General features: G+C 40.2%; 2 protein-coding genes across 3 annotated transcripts in view; one reads left to right on the top strand and one right to left on the bottom strand.

The window, feature by feature from the left end:
- gemin5 (gem (nuclear organelle) associated protein 5) overlaps positions 1 to 12,860 on the top strand; it is a 31,004-nt gene extending 18,144 nt beyond the window's left edge. Inside the window, exons 17-28 of the mRNA XM_030068215.1 lie at positions 73 to 129; positions 298 to 429; positions 1,509 to 1,604; positions 2,781 to 2,918; positions 3,255 to 3,402; positions 6,548 to 6,667; positions 6,807 to 7,017; positions 8,109 to 8,375; positions 8,998 to 9,157; positions 10,634 to 11,126; positions 12,026 to 12,113; positions 12,585 to 12,860. Coding sequence (XP_029924075.1) covers positions 73 to 129; positions 298 to 429; positions 1,509 to 1,604; positions 2,781 to 2,918; positions 3,255 to 3,402; positions 6,548 to 6,667; positions 6,807 to 7,017; positions 8,109 to 8,375; positions 8,998 to 9,157; positions 10,634 to 11,126; positions 12,026 to 12,113; positions 12,585 to 12,749 — 2,075 coding nt within the window. The 3' untranslated portion in view covers positions 12,750 to 12,860. The remainder of the gene's footprint in view (positions 1 to 72; positions 130 to 297; positions 430 to 1,508; positions 1,605 to 2,780; positions 2,919 to 3,254; positions 3,403 to 6,547; positions 6,668 to 6,806; positions 7,018 to 8,108; positions 8,376 to 8,997; positions 9,158 to 10,633; positions 11,127 to 12,025; positions 12,114 to 12,584) is intronic.
- Positions 12,861 to 14,506: 1,646 nt separating this feature from the next.
- On the bottom strand, positions 14,507 to 23,213 carry cnot8 (CCR4-NOT transcription complex, subunit 8). Of its 2 annotated transcripts, none has more exons than XM_030068217.1 (7): positions 23,140 to 23,213; positions 21,967 to 22,179; positions 20,282 to 20,475; positions 18,501 to 18,662; positions 17,590 to 17,734; positions 16,496 to 16,606; positions 14,507 to 15,455 (listed from the first exon to the last, which is right to left on the bottom strand). In XM_030068217.1, the coding sequence occupies exons 2-7, from the start codon at positions 22,081 to 22,083 to the stop codon at positions 15,327 to 15,329; spliced, it is 858 nt and encodes a 285-aa protein (XP_029924077.1). In that variant the 5' UTR covers positions 22,084 to 22,179; positions 23,140 to 23,213; the 3' UTR covers positions 14,507 to 15,326. The 2 variants fall into 2 exon arrangements, with proteins under 2 accessions (XP_029924077.1, XP_029924078.1); XM_030068218.1 differs by lacking the exon at positions 23,140 to 23,213 and adding an exon at positions 22,873 to 23,047.
- Positions 23,214 to 23,663: the final 450 nt, after the last annotated feature.

Raw genomic sequence — 23,663 nt, 5'->3', positions numbered from 1 at the left:
GAAGATTTAAAAGGAAGATGTTGCTATGATGTTTTTGTGTCAAGTTAACTTTATTCTAAAATTTATTTTCAGCCAGTTCTGAGACAGGGAAAAAATCCTTAACCACCTCAAAGAACAAAGACAAACCAGGTATGTACATTTAAAAAAACAAACAAACAAGAATATCATTTGGAAATCTTCATTAAATGATATGTCTGATTTAATGTTTAAATCTATATGAACCACAACGTCTGTCCTTTTTTTTAATTTAAATGTGCGATTGTGTGTGTGCTTGCTCGTGTTTGTGTGCGTCTTTAGAGTTGCATTTGCTGTCGATGAAGAAGAGGAAGCCTCGCTCCATGCTGCCTCTTAGCACATCCATGGACCATCGGTCCAAAGAGGAGCTGCTGCAGGACTGCATCACTCTGGCCACTGTGACCAACAGCCAGGGTGAGTGTGCGTCACCTGTGACTGTGTGTGTTGCAGTTTATCAATTCATTAGACCTGTTCACACTTGGTTTTAACATCCATCTGAGGTGATCTGGACAGCTTGTACTGTCCAGGTGTGAATGGGACAAAGGATTCAAGGAACTTTATTGTTATACCAGCTCACATTTACATGTTAGTGGTACGAAATTAGCACTCAGGTCCCGGTATAAACCTAAATAAATAAATAAAGCAAGGTTAAAAAAAAAAAAGAAGTGTAAATATAAAATATAAGATATATAAGTATAAACAGTATATGTAAATATAAACAATATGTGTGAATATAAACAGTATGTATAAATAAATATAAACAGCCTATATAAATATAAACAGTATATATATAATATAATATAATAATATAATAATAAACTGTGATCCAATCAGTCAATCCACCTCCGGAGGTGGCCAGGGACACGTCCTGCAAGTTTGGAAGACTGCCAAGTTTCTTTGTGGAAGACAGGAGTGTTGGATTGAGTGAACGGTTGGCATGAATTTTCAATTTAACTATAGTTTGTTTTTGCGATGAAATGCCGACATCTTTGTTGGGCACAACTGCTTTATTAAGGGGGCTGGAGATAAAGAATAGGATGAATGGGGAATATTGTGAAGATAGTGACAGTATGGAATATTAAAATGAGGTGGAAGAAGCGACAGGAGAAAGATGGAGTGAGGTGCGGGGGAATCAGAGCAAGAAAAGAAAGGGTTTGAAGCCAAGGCTAAAGTAAACTGTCCAGCAGATGTGATGTACGTAGTCACAAAGTCTAATTACATGCTGTCACTGGAGACACATTTGAGATGCATGATAATACCAGCTGTCATCAGTGATGTGTCACAGCTGTCCACTTGTGACCGGGTCATCACAGTGGAGTGGCTGTTTACAGGCATGCACTGACTGCACTCCTGTTACAATCTTAATCAGATTCAGCTGTTTTCTTGAATCACATATCCAGTGATTGAGAATATTCTATTCATTAAAATGTGTGTCTCTGTGTGTCTCTGTGTGTGTGTGTGTGTGTGTGTGTGTGTGCGCGCCTGGTCTGCAGCGCCCCCAGCAGGCTGTATCCCAGGCCAGGGAGAGCACATCCATCTGGGCCTCTTCTCTGACAGACAGGCTCTCTACCGCATGTTTGAAGCAGAAGGTATGAACAACTGCTCTGCCTTTACATTCTGTCATAAATGTTAATTGGTAACTTTAGACATTGCAATTTGTGTTTTTGTTTTCATGTTTCTTTGTTACATGTCTACTCAAATTTATAATAGAACACTTTAATTTGAGTTTTGTCCATTTTATATACTAGATGCAATTCGTCTTAACCCTCTGAACTGCAGTTTTTGGGTGTTTTCTGCTCCCCTCACATTTTGGCTCACTGTGGGCTTGTTTTTCACTGCAATTACAAGTGCTGCACCTCTATGGAAACAGCACAGCTGTGGCTATCACCTGAAGCCATTCAAAAATGTCTTTCACACAGTATAAAAGAGTTATAGTGCCATAAATAAGAAAAAAATAAAAAAGGCAAACTGATTTTTTATGATAATTTATTTTACAAAAATCGAGAAACACTGGAATAAATGTACAGAACATTTTTTCAGGTGCCCACAAGTGTCACTGATCCAAGAAAAAAAAAGTAGGGCTTCACATGATTTATTTCCTGAAATATTAACATTTTTCCAACCTGTATAAACTTAGGCGTTTTTACTGCCTTGTGCCCTTCCATGTTACTACTGTTGCCTACACACTGAGATTCAGTGAATTTTTGTCACACGACTGTTGGGCTCACCTGAATCAATCAAGATGTCTCAGATCCGCTGAAGACCACAGAATTTTCTGTTTTTTGAATGATCTGGATTGAGTAAACGACTATTTTTTGGCAAATTGTTGAATGAAGCATGTATAATAAAATGATTTGAATGAAAAATCACTTTTTTAGGCTTAGTTTCGTCCTTTTTTCTACTGCTAAACCGAAGTCGGACATGTTGGAAAATTCAAATTCCGACAAAAAAATAGGTTTTTAAAGCTTCCAGCTATGATAAACGATTGAATTTTGGCGATTTTTTAAAAAATACATGTCTTTCTATCCCGCTGGCGGGTTTGGGGTTCAGGTGGGTACCTCAACAAATCATCCTCTTTGCTCCTCATTCTTATTCTGCCACTTCAGTTTTTGAATTTTGATCACATAAGTCTGATGTTTGATTACTTTACTTGGATTTTTAAATTGGTCTTAAAATCTTAACAAGTCTTAAAGCGGCTTTCTAAGACCTGCACATACACCTTACATATATTTATTCCCATTTCTGCGTGTCGTGTTATTCGTCAGAGGAGGGCCATGTGGAGGCAGGGCACTACGACTCGGTGACGTACCTCAGGCTGTGGAGTGGAGACCTGGAGGGGGCGCTGCGGGTCGCCACAGAGAGAGGAGAGCTCAGTGATCACCTCCTGTCCATTGCTCCTATGGGTAAAGTTCACAGAACTCTGAGAAACCTCCGTTCGTCAGTTTTGCCACATGTCATTTTTGGATACTTATACTCTGTAATTAGTGATTTGCATGACTGTTATTATACTATATTTAGTTACTATTCTTTACAAACAGCTTTACAAGTGCACACCACTTGTGGAACTGCTCCTACATGCTTCTTCTAGAGGTTTAGAGGTCTCAGAATATTGCGATATTGAACAGTAAATGGTATTGTATCACAACATCTCCAAATATTGTGATAATTCTGAACTGTGGGCGGTGTAAGAATCAGGATCTAGGTTTTGAGGTTTGTCCTGTGGTGGTTGCTCTCCTCAGCTGGGTACGCAGTGTGGTGCAGGACCGTGGAGGCTTACGTCAAGCAGCTGTGTCTGCAGGAGCAGTACCTGAAGGCAGCATCGCACCTGCTGTCCATCAACAAGGTGTACGAGGCCGTCCAACTGCTGCATTCACACAAAATGTACAGGTGGGTGAGACTCGAACTTTTTTGTTTTACTTAGTACTGTAACTAGATTATTACTGATATTTTTTACGTTTTGATGATGTTCAGACATTCTTATAATTCACTGATTCTTGGGAATTTGGATAAAACAGGTTTTAATTTTGAGAAAAAAAGTTTGTTAAATTACAAAATCTGAAGGTATATCATTATAGGCCAAGGTCTTGGCTGTTCAGCAATGTACCGGTGCAACCTCCTCATTTTGCATTTTTTTCATAAAATAGGTTTTTCCAGTTATTAGGCTACTTTGTTTTTGTCAACTTTGTTTTTTTTTTATTTAAAAAACATATTTTTGTATTAAAAGAGACTAATACTTTAATAACGCAACAGCACCAAAGAGACATATTGTAAGCATATTCATTTAAAACCAATATAACTGCCTCTGACGGTGGTGACACTAATCTGACGGTGGTGACAGTCGCCTCATTAAAACATACATTTCCAAAATTTATACCACTCAAGTCAATGGCTTCTTGCTTAACAACTTTATTGAACTATTTGGTACAAAAAATAACAATCCTGAGCTCTGTTATAAGCATTTTTCAGACTTCAGTCATCACCGTCACACAGAAAACCTGACGGTGGTGACGTCTGACGGTGGTGACAAAAACCTGCTCTTTCACATGATGAGCATGAGTTGTTCACATTAGCCAGCTTGTTTTCGCCCTGTTGCTACCTGCATCAGACCTCTTCTTAAAAAGTATACATTTATTTCATAATCTCATCTAATATTTTTTATACAGAAGTGACGGTGTTGACAATTTATGGTTGTTACAGTAGCAGTGTCCAAAAATATGAAGAGGTTTAAGAGAAAATAGCAAACTTCCAGGAGCCTGAGCGGTCTTGAAGCATGCAGTAGAGCTGAAGGTTTGAAAAGGGATCCTCAGGAATGTAATTGACCTTGTAGTTTTTTTATTATTATTTTTTAAATAAATATCTGACGGTGGTGACGAATATCTGGGACACATTTTGAGCAACCACAAAATAATAGTAAATATTGTTCAAAACTCATCGTTTGTAGTTTTTAATACATATAATGATGTACTCTTTCATGTGGTAAAGATATTATTCAATGAAATTATTACTTTCTGTTGTTTTAATTAAGTTGAAATGATTATCTCCTATCCGAGGACAGCTGGTTTTGTAGGCCATGGGCCAACATATAATCATTAAATTAATACAAATTAAAAATAAACCTATAAAAGAACCTTACAAATGTGCAAAGGACCCCCTGATTATGCCCTTGATTCTTTTTATTCATTAAAATGTTCTAAATTTCCAACAGAAGTAGCATTTTTCTTAGTGGGACATGATTTATCCAAATTCCCAAGAATCAGTGAATTACAAATAGAGCATATGCCTAAAATTATTTGTATGTCTGATAGACTGGTGACCAGGCTTGGCTGCCTGGCACTCCATGCATGCTGGGATTATGTGTTTGTCTATAACTCAGTGTTGCATAGAGGTGTTTGTCCTGGACAGGTCTCTTCAGAATGAGACCTTAACATTTCGAAACAAGATCACCTGTATAGGCAAAGGTTAAATAAAATGAACAAGATAACAGAGAAAATGGATGGATTGATATGTATACACTATATTACCAAAAGTATTCGCTCACCCATTCAAATGATCAGAATCAGGTGTCCTAATCACTTGGCCTGGCCACAGGTGTATAAAATCAAGCACTCAGGCATGCAGACTGTGAAACAAGACATTTGTGAAAGAATGGGCCGCTCTCAGGAGCTCAGTGAATTCCAGCGTGGAACTGTCATAGGATGCCACCTGTGCAACAAATCCAGTCGTGAAATTTCCTCGCTCCTAAATATTCCACAGTCAACTGTCAGCTCTATTATAACAAAATGGAAGCGTTTGGGAACAACAGCAACTCAGCCACGAAGTGGTAGGCCACGTAAAGTGACGGAGAGGGGTCAGCGGATGCTGAAGCGCATAGTGCAAAGAGGTCGCCGACTTTCTGCACAGTCAATTGCTACAGAGCTACAAACTTCATGTGACCTTCAGATTAGCCCAAGTACAGTACGCAGAGAGCTTTATGGAATGGGTTTCCATGGCCGAGCAGCTGCAGCCAAGCCACACATCACCAAGTGCAATGCAAAGCGTCGGATGCAATGGTGTAAAGCACGCCGCCACTGGCCTCTAGAGCAGTGGAGACGCGTTCTCTGGAGTGATGAATCACGCTTTTCCATCTGGCAATCTGATGGACGAGTCTGGGTTTGGAGGTTGCCAGGAGAACGGTACATTTCAGACTGCATTGTGCCGACTGTGAAATTTGGTGGAGGAGGAATTATGGTGTGGGGTTGTTTTTCAGGAGCTGGGCTTGGCCCCTTAGTTCCAGTGAAAGGAACTTTGAATGCTTCAGGATACCAAAACATTTTGGACAATTCCATGCTCCCAACCTTGTGGGAACAGTTTGGAGCGGGCCCCTTCCTCTTCCAACATGACTGTGCACCAGTGCACAAAGCAAGGTCCATAAAGACATGGATGACAGAGTCTGGTGTGGATGAACTTGACTGTCCTGCACAGAGTCCTGACCTGAACCCGATAGAACACCTTTGGGATGAATTAGAGCGGAGACTGAGAGCCAGGCCTTCTCGACCAACATCAGTGTGTGACCTCACCAATGCGCTTTTGGAAGAATGGTCAAAAATTCCTATAAACACTCTCCTCAACCTTGTGGACAGTCTTCCCAGAAGAGTTGAAGCTGTAATAGCTGCACAAGGTGGACCGACATCATATTGAACTCTATGGGTTAGGAATGGGATGGCACTTCAGTTCATAGTATGAGTAAAGGCAGGTGAGCGAATACTTTTGGTAATATAGTGTATATCTAGGCCTAGTACTGCCCCAAATGCCATTTTACAGGCTCCAGGCACGCAGATATCTGAATATTTCCCAATTCTCTTCAGAATGCTAGTATTTAAATTAATAATAACTAGGTATTACACCCATATCCATAAAGTCTGAAGTACAGATTAATTATTCCAGTTCAGAGCTCATCCTAGTGCGTTGAGACTTAGTATTTATAATGTAGCCATTGTGTGTGTGATCCCAGTGATATGTCAAGGTGATGTGTGTGTTGGTGTGTTGGTGTCAGGGAGGCCATAGCGCTGGTGAAGGCCAGGCTGCCAGCAGATGAGCCCGTGCTGAAGGAGCTGTACTCCTCCTGGGCTGTTGTGCTGGAGAAGGATGGACATCTGTCTTCTGCGGCTAAATGGTAAGCGTGTCATGTCTTTACTTGCACCAGCTGATAGACTCATAAAACTAGCATGGACAGAGGGTTTGGTTCATAGTTCTCCTTTTCTGAGGGAAACCTTTGTGGAAAATTTGAGGAATATTTTGTCTTTGCCTACCAGTTACCTGGCTGCTGGTGCCAGTTTCGACGCAGCCAAAGTCATCGCCAAGAAGAACGACGTCTCGTCACTGAGGACGGCAGCCAGCCTGGCCAGGATCTGCGGGGAAGCCGGCCTGGCTCAGTCGCTCTCACTCAGATGTGCTAAAGATCTGGCGGTGGCTCAGGACTGGGTGGGAGCCCAGGAAGTGCTCGGCTCACAGGACAGCCTGCTGGTTAGTGCACAGCCAAGATCAATACAGCGCAGTACGCTAAACACAGCAGACTGATGGGATACTAATAATGTCTATTACACTGTCCTTGGCTCCATCAACCGGAACACATAAAAGGGATTAACAGAGCCAGTCATGACTTGGAAGCAGTGGATATATCTACAATTTATGGTCTAACAGAATGACAACACTCTGACAAAGCCACTTTCACTGAGACTTTGTTCATCCTCTCAATATCCCGTTCACAAAGAGCCATGCAACTTACACAAACTACACAAACTGAGGTACATACATACATACTTACGTAGTCGGCACTAGGGCTGCAACTTATGATTGTTTTTATTATCTACTAATCTGGCAATTAACTTTTCTATTAATTGATTAATCATTCAGTGTATGAAGTGTCAAAAATAATGAAAAATGCTCTTTGGAAGTTTGCAGAGAGATGTCTTCAGGTTGCTTCTTAAGCAGCTAAACCATAGAGTATTAATTTTAGAATGTGAACCGAGAACAGAGACATCCCAGCATCTGTGTGCATGAATCAGCAAATGTAAGCCTTTTTTACATGACAAATGACTAAATGAGTCACCTGGTCATCAAAATTAGAATTGATACATTTTCTGTCAGTTCGTTGTATTTTGGCACATAGGACGCTGTCAAAGTATGATGAAATCTTGAAATGTAAATAAATTATTTACATTTCAGCACTAAAATGTCTTGGATACAGTTAAGCTGTGATGGATTTCATTGTGCTGGGTGTTCTCTCTGCACAGGTGGTCACTTTAATATGCAAACCATGTTGTTGTTTTTTTTCCCTCCCAAAATCTCAGCTCAACGAAACAGTTAGATTCTCTTTCCCTTAACAATTAATTTCCTGCTGTCCTTTTTATTATTCTGCCAGTTTAGTTTCAGAACTTTAATTAGCTATGTCCAATCAGAATAAAGGAACAAGATAAAGAAATTGCTTTTTGAAGTCAGTTCTAGATGGCATAGAAAAGGTCTTTAAAAGTTTTTAATTTGTCTTTGTGAAACCTGCAGATAAGGTGTTAAATCAGAATATTGTTGATGTGATGAGTGACTGAGATGTTGCTCAGGTCCACAGGCTGCACGTCTGCGTCACCGAGCTCCTCACTGCGATGCTGGCAGAGGCCAAGCTTGTGAACTGGTCCAGTGTCTCCGGTCACCCCTGGGCGTCACCCGGCGGGCGTCACAGCAGCATCCAGGACCGAATACGAGAAGTGTGGCAGGAGGAGTTTGGTGTCTCAGAAAGCTCAGCAGCACCGGGCAGCATCCCAGCTCTTCTGCAGGAGCTGAAAGCTGTGGAGAGTCCGCAGCCCTCCACTCACTTACCACTCAAACAGGTACTCCGTTTAGATGTTTTAGATGTACCGCGGTTCACCTTTCGCGGCCTCGCAGTTTCGCGGATTTTTTCTTGTGCAATTTTGCATGCTTTTTTTTTTTTTACTGGACTTATGTTTCTACGAAGGTTTGAACTTTGAACAAGAGAGAAAAGTGAGAAAATGTTAATGCCTGTCTGAGAAAAGTTTATAAAGTGTGTAGTGAGGGGTTTTACAGCCTTAAAACATCTAGAATAATTGTAAAAAATAAAGCTGACTACTTAGTGGATTTCACCTATTGCGGGTTATTTTTAGAACGTAACCCCCGCGATTAACGAGGGACCACTGTATGGCATGTTGTCCAACTGGCCAACATCTGAGGAAAAGCTCTGAGTTCACTATTTACAAGCGCTGCCATGTGAGTTGGAGTAGAGATTAAGTGTTGCTGTGAACTTTGAAAGTAAAGACCTGAAGCAGCTTGGCAGTTTAATTCATGACAGGACTGGATACTAACATTCCAATAAATTCAAGAAAGCCTTTGTTTCTGCTTTTTTTTTTTTTGTCTTGATCTGTTATGCATTTCCTTTTTTCTGACGTTGTTTTCTTGTTTGTTTGTCCACGTCGGTCCATGTGGATGCCCCCACAGGTCTTGGCGTATTCGTCCTTGCATCTGACCCAGGCTGTGCTGAGCTGGTTGGTGGAAGATGATGCAGAGTTGATAAAGGAGCTTTGGCAGGCTGTGGCGTGGCTGAGAGACGGTCACTTCTCGGTGTCTGCAGAGCTCTGCAGACTGCTGTTCCCTAACGGTACGTCGCTGTCAAAACCAGCATCAGCAGTGCCCACTGATTTTTTTTTTTTTTTTTTTTTTTTTTAATTTTAATTTCTTGCAAGAGGCAGAATGGCATTTTTACCGAATAAATTTACGTTCTGATGGTTATAGTCCTGCTGAACTTCTCCATTAGAAGTTTTTCAATTATGTAAGCTTATGTCAAAATCATTTTAAAGCAACTACAGGGAGTTTTTAACTAGTTATTAAGCAGTCTCAGTTAAATACTGATACCTCTCTGTGGGCTGCATAAGCAAACAAAACCATCAGTGAGAAGCTTGGCTATTTCTGTATAGTTATTCTAAATGCATGTGTGTGGTTGGTGTCACCACAGAATCAGACAAAGCGATTTCCGGCGTACAGATTGGCAGCCTGTGTTAACTGGCAGCTCCTGCTCCACTGGATTTACCTTCGCTCTGCCTCCGGCTCCATGTCTTGTCCTCCCCACACTTACTGTTGCTTCCTTCAGCCATGTTTAGTCCCTCTGCTTGCCATCTGGACCCAGCTGTCAGCCCGCGAGCTGGTTGGCTAATGCAAGCCTCGCAGCTTGTGAGAGCCTGAAAAACGTTACTGTACTTTTTCCTGCTTCCTCCCTTGCACAAAATCTGTCCTTACTGCACGTGTTGCATTTTGCTGTGTCCTTATCTTTTTTTTAGTAAAGCGAATACAAACTTTCAAGCATTTGCTGTGGTCAGCCATGGTCCACGATATATACATGGAAGTGTATCTTCTCACATACTGTTTGCCTTTTTGTTCACTTTGAAAACAAGGCCAGATCAAGATCTTTGTGACACAACACTGCAAAAACGCAAAATCTTACCAAGATTATTTCTTATTTCAAGTCAAAAATGTCTTATTTCTAGTCAAAATATCTCATTACACTTAAAATAAGACATGATCACCTCAGAGGTAACTTGTTTTTAGACAATTTTCACTTGTTTCAAGTGAAAATTCTCTTGTTTCAAGTGAAAATTTGCTTGTTTGATTGGCAAAATTTATCAGTGGAAAAAGTGAAAATTCACTTGAAATAAGTGAAAATTAGCTAGAAACAAGAAACTAATTTTTCCAATGAAACAAGCACATTTTCACTTGTTTCAAGCAAATTTTCACTAGAAACAAGAGAAAATTGTCTAAAAACAAGTTACTTCTGAGGTGATCATGTCTTATTTTAAGTGTAATGAGATATTTTGACTATAAATAAGACATTTTTGACTTGAAATAAGACAAATAATCTTGGTAAGATTTTGAATTTTTGCAGTGAAGGCAGTGGTGCTCATAGGAAATGCATCTTCATTCTGGGAAGCACTACTGCTTTTGTCTACAGGGGCTGCCAGAATCAACACACAAGGAAAACTCCTTGTAGTTGTTTTAAATCAGTGTTCTTGATGATGAATGAGTAATGTCTATGGTAATAGGAGTATATTATTGCTTACATAACAAACACTGTCTCTCTCAGGTGATGTCAGTGTCTGTTCTCGGAAATATCCAAAAATTCTGCGGCACACGGAGGAACAAGCCAAAGCCGCTGCCAACAGTCTGCAGGCCTTTGTTCATTACTACCTTCTGTATGAAAGATGGTGGGAGCTCAGTTCACCAAGTAAGGCTGGAGCACCGAGTAACTCAGCCGGCAACCAGGAGTCGGCTCAGGAAAGCCACAATGGACTTGCCACCTTGGCAGCGGACACCCAGCCTGGAGACGAGGTGAAGGACAAAGTGGTGAACGGAGGTTCATCAGAGCCAGAGGTGGGCGTCTGTCCCGCGACCCAGACCTGCGTCAATGAGAAAATCAACTTTGATGCCTCGGTCCTCCTGTCTGAGGATCACGCTGCCTGCCAGGCCATCCGGAGGTCGGTAGCAGAGATCCAGGAGAGGCTGGCGGCCATGGTGGCACAGCACAGCAGTGGACAGCAGCTGGACCCTGACATGAAGCAGGCCGATGCTGAGAGACGGTAGGATTTCTTCTTGGCGGAGCCTGTAGTGAAGACCCTTGCAACTGATGTGCCTTCATCTTTTTGCCTCTTGTATTCGGATTATAATGTTTAAATACCCCAAGCACTATTAAACCACTCAGCACACACAGTGCAAGTGGAAGCTTCCTACATGCAACACAGTGTAGCTGTTTGTGAACAGAGGTCCTAACTTCACTCTTAGAATCAGTAGAGGGTGATTACAGTTTGGTAAGAGGGGCTTAAACTTTGTGTTTGCACGATATCCTCCCTCTTCACGTCTTACTGCTTTTATTCTGCTTTTATTCAATGAGCAGCAGCAGAGTCCCATGGAAATGAAGACCTCTCTACAGCAACCCCAAAACCACCCCTCTAGTGGATCGATTACACTGATTTTTTTGGCATCAAACCTATCTGAATTTCTGCCTTGAGTTTTAAAAAAATAAATACAAAAGCAACATTTAAGATTGAATTAAGAAAGGACTGGGTTTTCAGATCCAGCTCTCATTATAATTTTTTTAATACCTTGGTTTTAGATTTAATAGAATTCAATCTCTTAAGAGAAGGTTTGGAAAACTGTTGCACTGTGGGTGTCTTGTTCATCAACTTCAGATGATATACAGTAGTGCTACATAGTACTAACCCTAACACTGCAGTTGACAGTTGTACAGCGTCATTCAAAGAGACTTTGAAAGCAACAGCGGGTCTGAGGACTTTCATATTGCAGAGACAAGTCTGCCACTTTCCGTTCCACGTTCAATGTTTTCTTGATGCTGTGATGGTGTTTCCTCCAAGTTTCAGTTTCAGGCCATCTGTCTGCTCTTTTGTGTGCTAACTGAATCTTTAACAATATGATGTCTATTTTTTTTTTTTAAGCATGTGTCTGTTCCCTCCCACCACAGACCTGATGAGCAGGAGTCCTTGATGTCCTTGTCCACCAAGATGTCGGAGTACCACAAAAAACTGGCTGAGCTGCCCGATACCGTCAAGGTAGAACCCTTGTACACACCTTTTCACTGCCAATAATGCTGTTACTATAGGGGTGGGGGTGGGGTATGTGTATGTATAATAGATAGGTAACCTGACACCTGATGATTTGGGCCTCTGTCCTTTTTCAAGTGAACCAATGTAAAGCGAGTCTTCTAAGCCCGAGACAAATGAGGAAGTGGAAGTGCTTCTGTCATACGTTTAACCAATTAGGGATGTTAGTGCTAAAACTGCAATTTGACAGTCCCCGAGATCTTGAAGAGTACTATTTCTGTTTTCATCCCCAAAGGTAAAAAGAGTAACTGGTTCCTCTGGTGGAAACAGGGATAAAGGTTCCTGGTTCCTCAGAACGGTTCCTGTGTTCAAGGGACAGTTTCTGAGTATTACAAGTTACAGAGACTGGAATCAAAACTTGTCTTGACTTTGGCAGGTTACCAAAACTGACCTCGTGTCTTTGGTCTGTTTTTTTCTCAGATGTATCCTCACCCAGACCTGACGGAGTGCTGCTTGGTGCTCCTGTACCTTGGGAAGTGGTCAAACGCCGTCTCCGATTCCCAGCAGCAAGACGCCAGAGATCTGCTCCGCAAATACGGAGCGAGCTACTCCATCCAGAACGCAGCGCGGCAGTTCCTCACCTGAGTTTTTCCTTTTGATAGAGTTTGTCTTACGGAAAGAAAGCCAAACTGAAAAAAGCACTTATACTGTACAACTATATATTTGAATAAAGTCTTTGGTTACAAAAAGATAACAGTGGCCTCTGAGTGAGTTTGTTAGATTGTGCATTCAGAAGATAATCAGGTGATTCATTCAGACAGGTGAAATGTTTGGATGATTGAACTTTGTGGTGGAACTATTGATCCTTAAGGAGGAAAAATAGGTCTTTTTCCTGGAATTCAGATTTTTTTGTGTGTGTGTGTGTCCTGGCACTCCAGACGCTGAATGTCCTTGTAACTAACAAACCTCTCACTGTTGCTTTAATTATGAGAACACAGGAACCATGAAAGTGTATGTGCTCCAGTTGAACATGTCCCTTCTGAAGTGCAGCTTTTTGGATTCCAGGTTATGGTCGGCTTATCTCCTTTTGAATATTTGGAGTGAGTAACCTTGAGCTACAGACAGAAGTTCTTAAACCTCTGAATCATCCTAGGAACATTCTTGAGTCATCTCCATGCTACACCAGAAAAATTCAGGCATTTGGTCTTGCGGGCACAATGTCACTCTTGCAAATCAATTCAAGGGCAGTTTCTCAGCCTGATCTAATTGTAATGGCACAGGCACATCATCAGCTCCTCCTAACAGACCTTCAGTCACACTCAGCGATGGTTTCTTATTACCTAGAGCAAACATCACAAAGTATCTCCGTGTTTTTATTGATCTGGAACTTTCATGTACTCACCGACATTGCTGTTAAAGTAAATTTAAGACGATCAATACTTTTTTTCTTGTGATATCAGAATAAAGTCATTAAAATGTTGCTGTCTACTTTGGATTATGTGCTCATTATTTTTTAAAAGACCAACAAGTCTCATCTTGCATCTGTGAATGTTCATGAGCTTATTGTAGATTTATTGTAAGACGTACTTCCCATCGTTACGATATCTGAGGCACTTAATTGGTTTTCTTTTGATGTCAACATTCATTGGCATTTAGAGAAACTTGAATTGGTTTGTATTTTTTTTTTTTTGAAGCAGTTTCTAAATACCACACTGCTCAGTTTATTTATTTATTTTTTTTTTGCTCAGCTTTTCTTTTGTGCTCCTTTTGTTTCTAAAGAAGCTGGCAGAAAAGCTTTCTCAGTTAACACTGATTATGACAATTTACTTTTCCCATTTAAAATCCATAATGTCATTCGGTTATTACAGAACCACGTTATTCTTACATATTAAAATTAATTGCCCTCATTTCCAGCATGCTATATGCTCCTCATGACTCTAACCTGTACATCCTTGTAGCACCTCCTTGAAAATGAGCAGGGGCTTATCCTGCTACTAATTTTGGACATCAAGCTGATCGGAAGAGAATTTCAGATCACAAAGTGCTGAAGTCTATGAGAATCCTCCTTTTTTTTTTTTTGTTAATCAAAATGAACTAACAGCAGGTAATGAATTTGTCAATGCTTATTTTTAAGCTTCTGCTTTTCTCCACTTTAATTTGTACCCTATAATTGTATTTTTTATATTATAAATGTGTTATATTTTCTTTAAAATGTATACATGGCTTTGTATGTGTGTATAAATGTACATGGGACATATATACTATGTTGAACGTTTTCACTGTGTATGAGAAGTGCTATTATTAAAATGGCCTTGCCTCAAATCTGAAATCACTAAAATAAACATTCAATAGTTGTGTCTGTTAGAATGTGGCCACTAAGGAAAAGAAGAGAGATGAAATACTTAAACTTTACATTCAAAATAGAAAACAATTTAATATACAAGTGTTTAAAACAATGCATAATGTAAAAACAATATCAACCACATCTGTAAACGTGACAAACAATTCTGGTGGTCAGGTCGGGTTGGGAAGAAGGGCGAATGTACAGAAGAGCAGCAGTGTGCTTGATGAGACACATTCATAACCATGGACAGACAGACACACACTTGACACCCATCTTTAAAAGTCGCCTTCAGTGGGAAAAAGCTAAAACATTTTTTTTGTCATCAAAATTGTACATTTTAATTTACATGCTCTTCCAGCATAACTTAAAATGCAAACCCTGTTAACGAGCGACGAGTCCCATTGATGAGAGCGACAACACAGCCGTACGCAGTGTGAACTGAAGGGTCTGATGGGCCCTGGAAACACCAGTTCTCCTGAAAACAGGTGCAGCGGAGCTCTCAGAAACGCTATGAAGCTGAAATCACAGTATAATACAGGAGCTGGTCCCATGCTGTCAAAAGAGGGGTATCACTAGAATGGTGTAAAAAAAAAAAAAAAAAAAAAAAAAGAATTAAAAAATGACTTAAGTGTTATGAATATATGGCATTATACTCAGTAAAAGAGGAAAATGAAATGAGGAAGCCAGTGAGAGATTCACTGGAGCTCCTGATGTAAGAGTCCAGGCAGTCAATCAGAGGAGAAATGTAAAGAAACTGATTTTTTTTTTCTCTTGTTTTGGGGTCAGGTGAGGGGGCAGGGGGGATTATGGGAAAGGAGAATTGTTTGCTGGCTGGGTTAAAACAAGTGCGTATTGCACTTGAGGGACCGTGCCGTCGGTCAGTGCTTGTTGTTGGTTTCTTCCTGGGCAGAGCTGGAGATGCCGTTCTGCGGCTGGCTGGAGCCCGAGCCCAGGCCGTACAATCGCCCACAATACTTTGCGTCGTCAATGTTGTCTTCAAAAAAAAGCTAAAGAGGAGATTGGGAAAAAAGGAGATTTCAGTTAAGACTGCTGAAACCCAAAACTGTGTCAACAAACTTACTGCCTGACTGGGAATGCACAGAATCAACATTTTGAGAAAAGTTAATATTAACAGCCAAAGGGATCCCACTTGAAATTCTGCAACTGTACAACTGAAAATAAGTAAGATAAATAAAGAAATACAAATTATCAAATTATTATGAAGAAAAAACTTAAAACTTAACTTAAAATGAAATAACACTTAAGGTTCAAGAGGGAAATGCAATGCTTAGACTGATGCAAGTAAATATAATATATACCACACTAAAATGACTAGCACAGTAACATTTATCAAATCTTTTTCAGGACTGCACTCTGCACTATTTCACTCAACAAATTCAACAAACTGCATCAAGTTCTCAGTTTCAGTTTGATTGAGCTGACTGTAAAGCTTTTATTTGATTAAGTAGTTTTTACCCTACAAATGAGGTGAACTGATGTGGTTCTGCCTCTCTGTGCCCCTACCCTGAATACAAGTGGTTTCTGTCATAAAGAGCAGCTTCCTGAACCTCACACAGTTTAGTTTTGTGTTCATGTTGTGTCACCTAAATGTTAATTTAACTCTGTTGTGACTTTTGAGGCTATAATTTTGTGGCTTCCATCCATGCCTGCTGATGAGCACTTACTTGCAAGTGTACTGACCATGTGACCTCTTTGAATTCTGTCTGCCATCTCATGCTGCTTTGAAATGTCAAATATTAGTTGTCAGATCTTTTGTAGAAGCAGAAAAACACCAATAACTGGTATTCACCTTTATATGAATCACCTGTCTGGCTGCCTTTGTAACTGTGGTTTACTTTATTCAATGTTAAAGTTTTTTTTCCATGGAGAGTTTCCATTATTATAAATACTTAGGGGGCTAGGGTTATGCAAGATGCTTCTGAGATGCCTAAAAAACCCGACCCTTCCCTTGGAACCTGATTTGCAACTTAAAAGAAAGGCTTCTGGAAAAAAAAGAAGGCTTTCTTCAAGAACAATATGCACGTACCTCTTTCATCCTGAAGAAAGCCATGCCAGTGAGCAGCGAGTCTGATCCAGCCTGATGCTGCCTGCCGATCCTCTTCAGCTCCAGCTGGTCCGCCACTTCCTGTAAACCTCCCTGCACACACACACACACAACAGGCAGACTTCTTAAACTGTCAGTTGTAGTCTTGCATTTTGATTGGCTGACAGACATTCTGATGAGTGCCAATATCTCCCAGTAACAGCACTCGCACTGCATTTCTGTTCACCCGGCCTTGTTTACCTTCCATACCTGCAAGCGAGCTGATACAAAGTGTTTACCTATTCAACTATAGCCACTGACACAGTTTCCATTCCACAAACTGACAGAAGAAGAAATTAATTACAATGATTTTACAGTCAATTTGAAAACAAAAAAGCATAAGAAAATGAATTTGACTAACCTCCACTTAAAAAAGCAGCTTAAATGAGCAGTTTAATAAAGTCACCAATAAGGAACTGGATGCTCTAGAAAAGGACTGGAAATCATTTTCTCAGCAGCTAAATTATAAAAAAACTCAATAATGAATTAGTAATGAACTTGTGGTTTAATCACAACAATATGCTTGAGGTCATGCTATGCTCTGTGATACACAGACACAGCACACCAGGGCCAACGGCGCCCCCCTGTACCGCTGATTCATTTTGACACTGGGTTCAAACTACGGTACAGAAGTGGGTCTGGATTTTTACCTGCTCCAGATGCTGGTAATGTTTCTCTTTTGTGAACTAATCAGACAAAAGGCACCGCTCCTCAGACCAAAAAGCTTCAGGTCTCAGGAGAAACTTTCTTGAGCCTCAGGTCTACTACGACTGAACATCAAACAAATGGCCCCATAAACTCCCTCAGGCCATACTCATTCAGACAAATGGTAAAATTTCCTCAAACTGCAGTCAGATTAGATATTGGCACCTAATATTGAGACATTACACGCAAAGGGTTTGGAGTTATACTAAGGGCTATACTAAGACATTACAAGCAAATATCTTTCAGTGTAGTGTCACAACATTAAACACGTGTCAGGTAGACACGCTGCAGTCAGACACAGGCTGAAATGAAATGTGGATGCTGCTGTTTACCTTCAAGTTCTTGCAGCTCTTCATTAAATACTTGACATCGTAGATTGCAGGGAAGAACAAGTTGAGGATCTGAAAGAAGTCATGTTCCTCCTCGGGGAGCCGAGCGTCTGTTAGGAGCTTGACCAAGTAGCCAAAGTCGTAGCCGCTGCAAAGAACAGAAAGAAGGCTGAGTACAGCTCAGTGTGCAGCGACAGCACAACACTGACACAATGTCAGCCAGCTCAAACTGACACATGCTGGGACTACTCTTTCTAAACAACAGGGGATCCTCGTACTGATATCCATTCTGAATTTGAAGTCAAACTGTCGGGGTGTGAATCGTTGACTTAACAGAGATTCAATTTGATACACCAGTCGCCAACTCAATTCAAGATCTGAGTTGCCATTTTTTATTCATTACTAATATTGTTTAAATAAAAACGTACAGCAAAATAAGATTACTTTGTTTGCTTAGAAGTATGAAAAATGTATACATCACAATTACTTTAACATAATTTATTATAAGCAATTTAAATAAACAGCAACAGTTCATAGTACTCTGCTCTTTTTCAGCTAGGTGTTTTTTTTAAGAATCATAAATGATTTAATCCATTGCAGTTCATATAAATTCAGGCTGAAGTACAAGAAATTTGTTCTCATTTATTTCTTGTAGTAGATCAAAGCTGTTGAACCACCAGAATTGAATTTAATAGTTGTTTCATCAGTGTAACAAATAAACTGTTCCACCCATATAAAAGAATGATGTATTTCTGTTATTCTTTCTTTTTATGTGGCTTTATGAGCCTTTTTGCCTGAGAGAAACCTGTAACACAACATTTCTGATATTTTAAGATTCATAAAGTTGAGTCCTCTGGCTTGTCATTGACCATGACCGCGCTGAATCAGAGCAGACAGACCAAAGGCAAACAAACCTGTGGAAAGAGAGCCACTTGACATTTTCACAAAGCACCAGGCCGGAGGTCATGAGCAGCTCTGCAAAGTACAACGTGTCGATCCCCTCTTCTTCATGCTTTTTGAACTGGAGGCCCGAGTTCTGCAGGAGGTCTATGGAGTCCTGGGAGTACATGTCCTCTCTGTGGAAACCACATAGACATGGAGACATTCAAAACTGTTAATGACAGTATAAAGCCTTTCAGTCAGCTGATTAATACGACAGTAAGGGTGATTATGTATTATGAGCTTGTGAACATCAGTAAGTGCTGGTGGGACTGGGAAACATTTGGAAGAGGAACCTTGAATTTGACAACAAGCTGGCAAACAATGCTATTAAACACTACACCACTCATGCATTTTTTACTTCAGTGTAAAACATCAAAATGCTTCAATACACATTTCATTTTATGTCTGACTTTTTAATGTCCTATCTAATGCTAAACAAGTTCACATAATGATTAATGATTAAGCCTATAACCAACCAATAAAACACCCTAGATTTTGCAATATTGCAAAATCACAGCGCTGCTGTCTGCGTTGACATTACTGTGCTGGTGCAAAGTTGATCTTCACTGACATATTTTACTGTGCACAATTTCTACTGGAATTGTATAATTGAACTTAAATCAAGGCTAATTACCAGTCTGACAACTGCATGACTTTCTCAGTTTTTTTCTCCTGCTTCTCTTTTCATGTGCAGTTTCAAAGTAACCCGGTAGTGTTCAGGCTTCCAGCCATCATATGACTATAAACAGGCTTTAGGTAAAAATGATTACCAGTTTCTGTGTTGCGGCTTGGAAACAAACTTCTTCATCCACTGCTATAATGGTCACTTTCACTATTTTACCAACAGCATCATTTTAAATAATGTTTTGTTACCAATCAACGTGGCTCTTTTGTAGCAAATCCATATGGCCAGCCAGTTCCAGTGTCGTCAAAGTTAAAAAATTATTGAAGTGCAGCTGACTGATCTAAACTCTCTCTGCGAGCGTGGGGTCCTCCAGAAAGCAAAAAGCATCATCAACAGCCAGCATGCTCTATCAAAAGAATTTACACTTATGACGTCATAGCGGTGTTACTTGCCCCGACCCAGAGAGACAAACCGCTACTCCAGTTCGTTCATTCCCTCTGCCATTAAGTTGCTGAATACAGTGTAGATCTCTTTTTGTTCTTTTGGTCCCTTGCACAGTGTTTTGCACTAACCCTTTAGGGCTCTGTATAAGTTTATATTCCGGGTGCAATATTCTGTGGCACTTTACTCTGTCCAGAGCAACATTATTGTGCAGTATACTCAAGCACTTTATACAGCTGTTTCTATTTCTTTTAGTCAGTCTTGTATTTTTTATGAACTCTCTTAAGCACTTTGCACTTTAAACAGCTGTTCCTTTGTATTCCTTAAGTCAGGTTTGTATTTTCATCTCCCCGCTGGTCATTTATTGCCTCCTCTGTTACTGTGTGTAGGAGAATGTGTTGTTTGCTTGTTTTGTTTATGTAAAGTCGGGACTGTAGAAACTGAATTACCCTTCGGTGATAAATAAAGCAATCTGAATCTGAATCTGAATCAGTTCCCACAATCTAACTTTGTATAATGTCTGTCTAGACACTGAAAAAAAAATGGACAGGCAGGAATGGATGTTGGCTGACCCAGACTGTCCACTATTAAAGCAATTTCGGTAACCAACAATTATTTGAAAGTCCTATTCTAAAAACTGTACTCTACAGCACAGCGGTGCTCTGTGGAGAATAAGGGATCACTTACGTGAGGTTGAACTTGAAGTTGAACTGCCACGTCGTCGTGCCGGGCGGATAGTCTCCGTCCTCATTCATGAACGTCAAACCCAGCTGGATGATTTTGAGCAGGTCCACGTTACACCTCAGCAGCTGGTACTGGTAGTCTACTGTGCTGCGAAACTCGCCTATAGGTCGGACCACAACTCCAGGGAACTCTGTGTCCTGGACAAAAACATCAGTTTAGGAAAAATCTACTACTTCCATATAGAGCTGAAACCTCGAGCGAGTACCTCGATTCTTTTTTTGCCTCGGGTAATTTTTTCTGCCTCGAAGAATCGTTTAATAAATAAATAAATAAAAGTATAAATCTGCGGTGTTTCGCACGGACTATTTTTAATGTGGCACAACCGGCGCAACGTGCTTAAGTCACGCACGCAAAGGAAGGAGGAGGAGGCGGGCGTATTTTGAGAAGTAGCGGCAAGATGTCAGAAGGGAGTTGCCACTCTTAGTGGCAACTCTTCGTGTATTTTCACTGGCTAACAGCAGCACACTGGCTTAGCTTGTCTATTCAGAGAAGAGGTTTCACTTCGGCTTATTTTTCAATCTATGTTATCACAGGCATACTACTGCTCATTCACTGGTGGCTGAATTGTTAGGTCTATTTGATAAGCAATTTACATTTTTAAAATAATAATGATTTAACATATTGTTAAATTAAAAAAAAAAAAGCCAACATGATGCAGGTCAAAGACTAAAAAAAGACTATTGACTAAAACTAGACTAAAATACTTTGTAATTTAGTCCACTAAAACTAGACTAAAATGCCAAGACTGTTCGTTGACTAAAATGTGACTACACAAAAAAGAATACAAGTTGACTAAATATGACTAAAACTAATAAGGGCATTTGACACAAGACTAAGACTAAAACTAAAACTAAATTGAAAAATAGCCGACGAAATTAACACTGGAAGAAAGCGAACAGAAATGTGTTAGACTATTAAAACGAACTATTTCATTCCAAAAACCACGTGGCATGCAACACGTGGAGACAGATTTGTCGCATTGCCACAGACATCTGATTACGGCCACTGCTGTTATATTAATTTCCAATGCGATGTTGTGCTGTGTGTGTGTGTGTGTGTGTGTGTGTGTGTGTGTGTGTGTGTGTGTGTGTGTGTGTGTGTATTCATAATTGCTCTTTATCTTGGCAAAAACGCATTTTATCCGATTACTCGATTACTCGATAAAATTTTTGGTCAAATACTCGATTACTAAAATATTCAATAGCTGCAGCTCTACTTCCATACTTCCATTACTGACTTCCTACATGTTCTAAAATGACCTTCAAAGTTCAGTAACAGTGATCATGACAGCAAAGTAACAACAAGACAACATTTTCTGGTCTATTTGCTGCTACTATGGTGGAGAAACTGGTTTGTGTACCACTTCTACTAGCTGTATTTTTTGAAGGTCAAGAACTGACTGTAAACTAAACAGTCACACACACAATACCCAAGACTAGACCTAACACTAATCAGATTTTGGTGAAAGTTTTCACTCCTATATGGCTTGGCTCTACTCAATGTAACATGATGCAATAAGATGAGAAAATTGCTTTGCACACTTCCCATTATGTCTCTTACTAGCAAAAGCCATTGCTTTTTTATATTGCCAGAATCATGAGACTCCTCACTGAAAGACTGTCTCTTACCATGGCAATGTAATTGTAGCTTTGGATAATCTGCCGGATCTTCCTCATTTCCTCCTCTACGTTGCTCGCCCATACTTCACAGATTATCTGACTGGAATCTGCAAGTGCGCCTGGCATTTTGGCAGCTCAGAAAACACGACTGAAAACCCCAGCGATTCTGCAGCACTCCTGAGGGTGGGGGGGGGGGGCGCAGTCTGAAGAAGAAAGTCAAGTCTGGGGGGGGGCAAAAAGACAAGATCAAATACAGTGTTCACTTCACCACTGTCATCAGAATAATGTGTATGAACAGGGCTGAAGAATCAGCACTGTTGCTATCTCTACCATTAACAACAGACTTATTATACTGCACTTCTACATAGAACATACATTAAAAACACTGAATTTAACTATAAAAAACCAAGATGCCTAATAGCGATATTGTGCTAAAAATAAATAAATTTGACAGTGTTGTGATATTTCAAGGGGACAACCATCCAATGAAAAAAATTGACTTGGTTTGCACCACCATTGACAACGACCCACATGGGTTTAGTGGTGGCACAGCAACAGAAAAAAATGTTATTTGCAACCTGCAACCACTTGCATGCAGGTTTCATTCCCTAAAGCCAGTTTAACACTGCTTTGTACCGACTCACCACTGAGGAGTCGACATGGCAACCAACACACACTGCCCACACTGAGGCTGCCCACTGTGTAATGTGTATTTAGTCTGTATCCCATATGGAGGACAAGTGCAGAATACTGGACACCGCTTCGCTTTTAATTTATGCACAAACTAAATGGGGATGTCCTGAACACTAGGTAAGCTAATCCAGCTAACGTTAGCTCCCGAGCAGAATTTAAAAGAGACGCTTAGCGGTTTCAAGCCAGGTTTAATAAATTAAGAGGAGAGGCGAGCCGGACAACCTGTGAACAGTGAAATTCCCACGGCTTCCCCCCGGGGCTGCCCGAGCTCCTCAGTCAGGTTACAAGGCTGGTCAGCGGTACACAGCCATAGCAACAACGTTAGCTTAGCAAGAGTGGCTAACGCAGCGTTATGGAGCAGGCTAACGCTACATGAACACAGATAAAACAAATCGCTCAGACTCCTGGATATGTCACGGAAGCTGCTTCCGTTCGTAAAGAACACGAAATAGTTCTGTGAAGAGAGTAAATATATAAAATGTGGCTTACCTGAGACGCTGGTTCGCTTTTTCTGGACGTTACCTGCTGAGAGCGCCTGCGTCAACTGAAGCGGAAGTGACAGAATCATGACAGAGGAAATAAACCGGAACAGTTTTAAAATACTACTACTACTACTATTACAACTACTACTATTACTACTACTACTACTACTACTACTACTACTATTACTACTACTAATAATAATAATAATAATGACGATCGTTTATTATTATTATTATTATTATTATTATTATTATGATGATGATGATGATGATGATGATGATGTCCAAACCATACAAACACGCATTATATTTACTAGCAGTAAATCAAAGTGAGACTTTGTTCATCACTGTTAACAGCAGAGTAGCCTCGTTCAGCATACAATTTTACATTTGATATTTTTTTATAATTACAAAAAAAAAAAAAAAAAAAAAAAAAAAAAAAAAAAACAGGCAGCCAAGGTCATCTTTCATTCATTTATTCGCATTTGTAATTATTGGTATTTTCCACCTAGAATGAGAGCGTTTACGTGC

This window comes from Myripristis murdjan, chromosome 14, assembly GCF_902150065.1.
Source record: "Myripristis murdjan chromosome 14, fMyrMur1.1, whole genome shotgun sequence".
Lineage (NCBI taxonomy): Eukaryota > Metazoa > Chordata > Actinopteri > Holocentriformes > Holocentridae > Myripristis > Myripristis murdjan.
The sequence above is the reverse complement of the archived record's forward strand: the minus strand, read 5'-3'. Positions and strand labels throughout refer to the sequence as shown.

Excerpts from the sequence above, each read along its gene's own strand:
- cnot8 (XM_030068217.1), bottom strand. The coding sequence starts at position 22,083 with ATGCCAGGCGCACTTGCAGATTCCAGTCAGATAATCTGTGAAGTATGG. Across the intron at positions 18,663-20,281 it reads AACTTCAAGTTCAACCTCAC|AGAGGACATGTACTCCCAGG; the intron begins GTAAGTGATCCC and ends TGGTTTCCACAG. Across the intron at positions 17,735-18,500 it reads AAGTGGCTCTCTTTCCACAG|CGGCTACGACTTTGGCTACT; the intron begins GTTTGTTTGCCT and ends TGTTCTTTGCAG.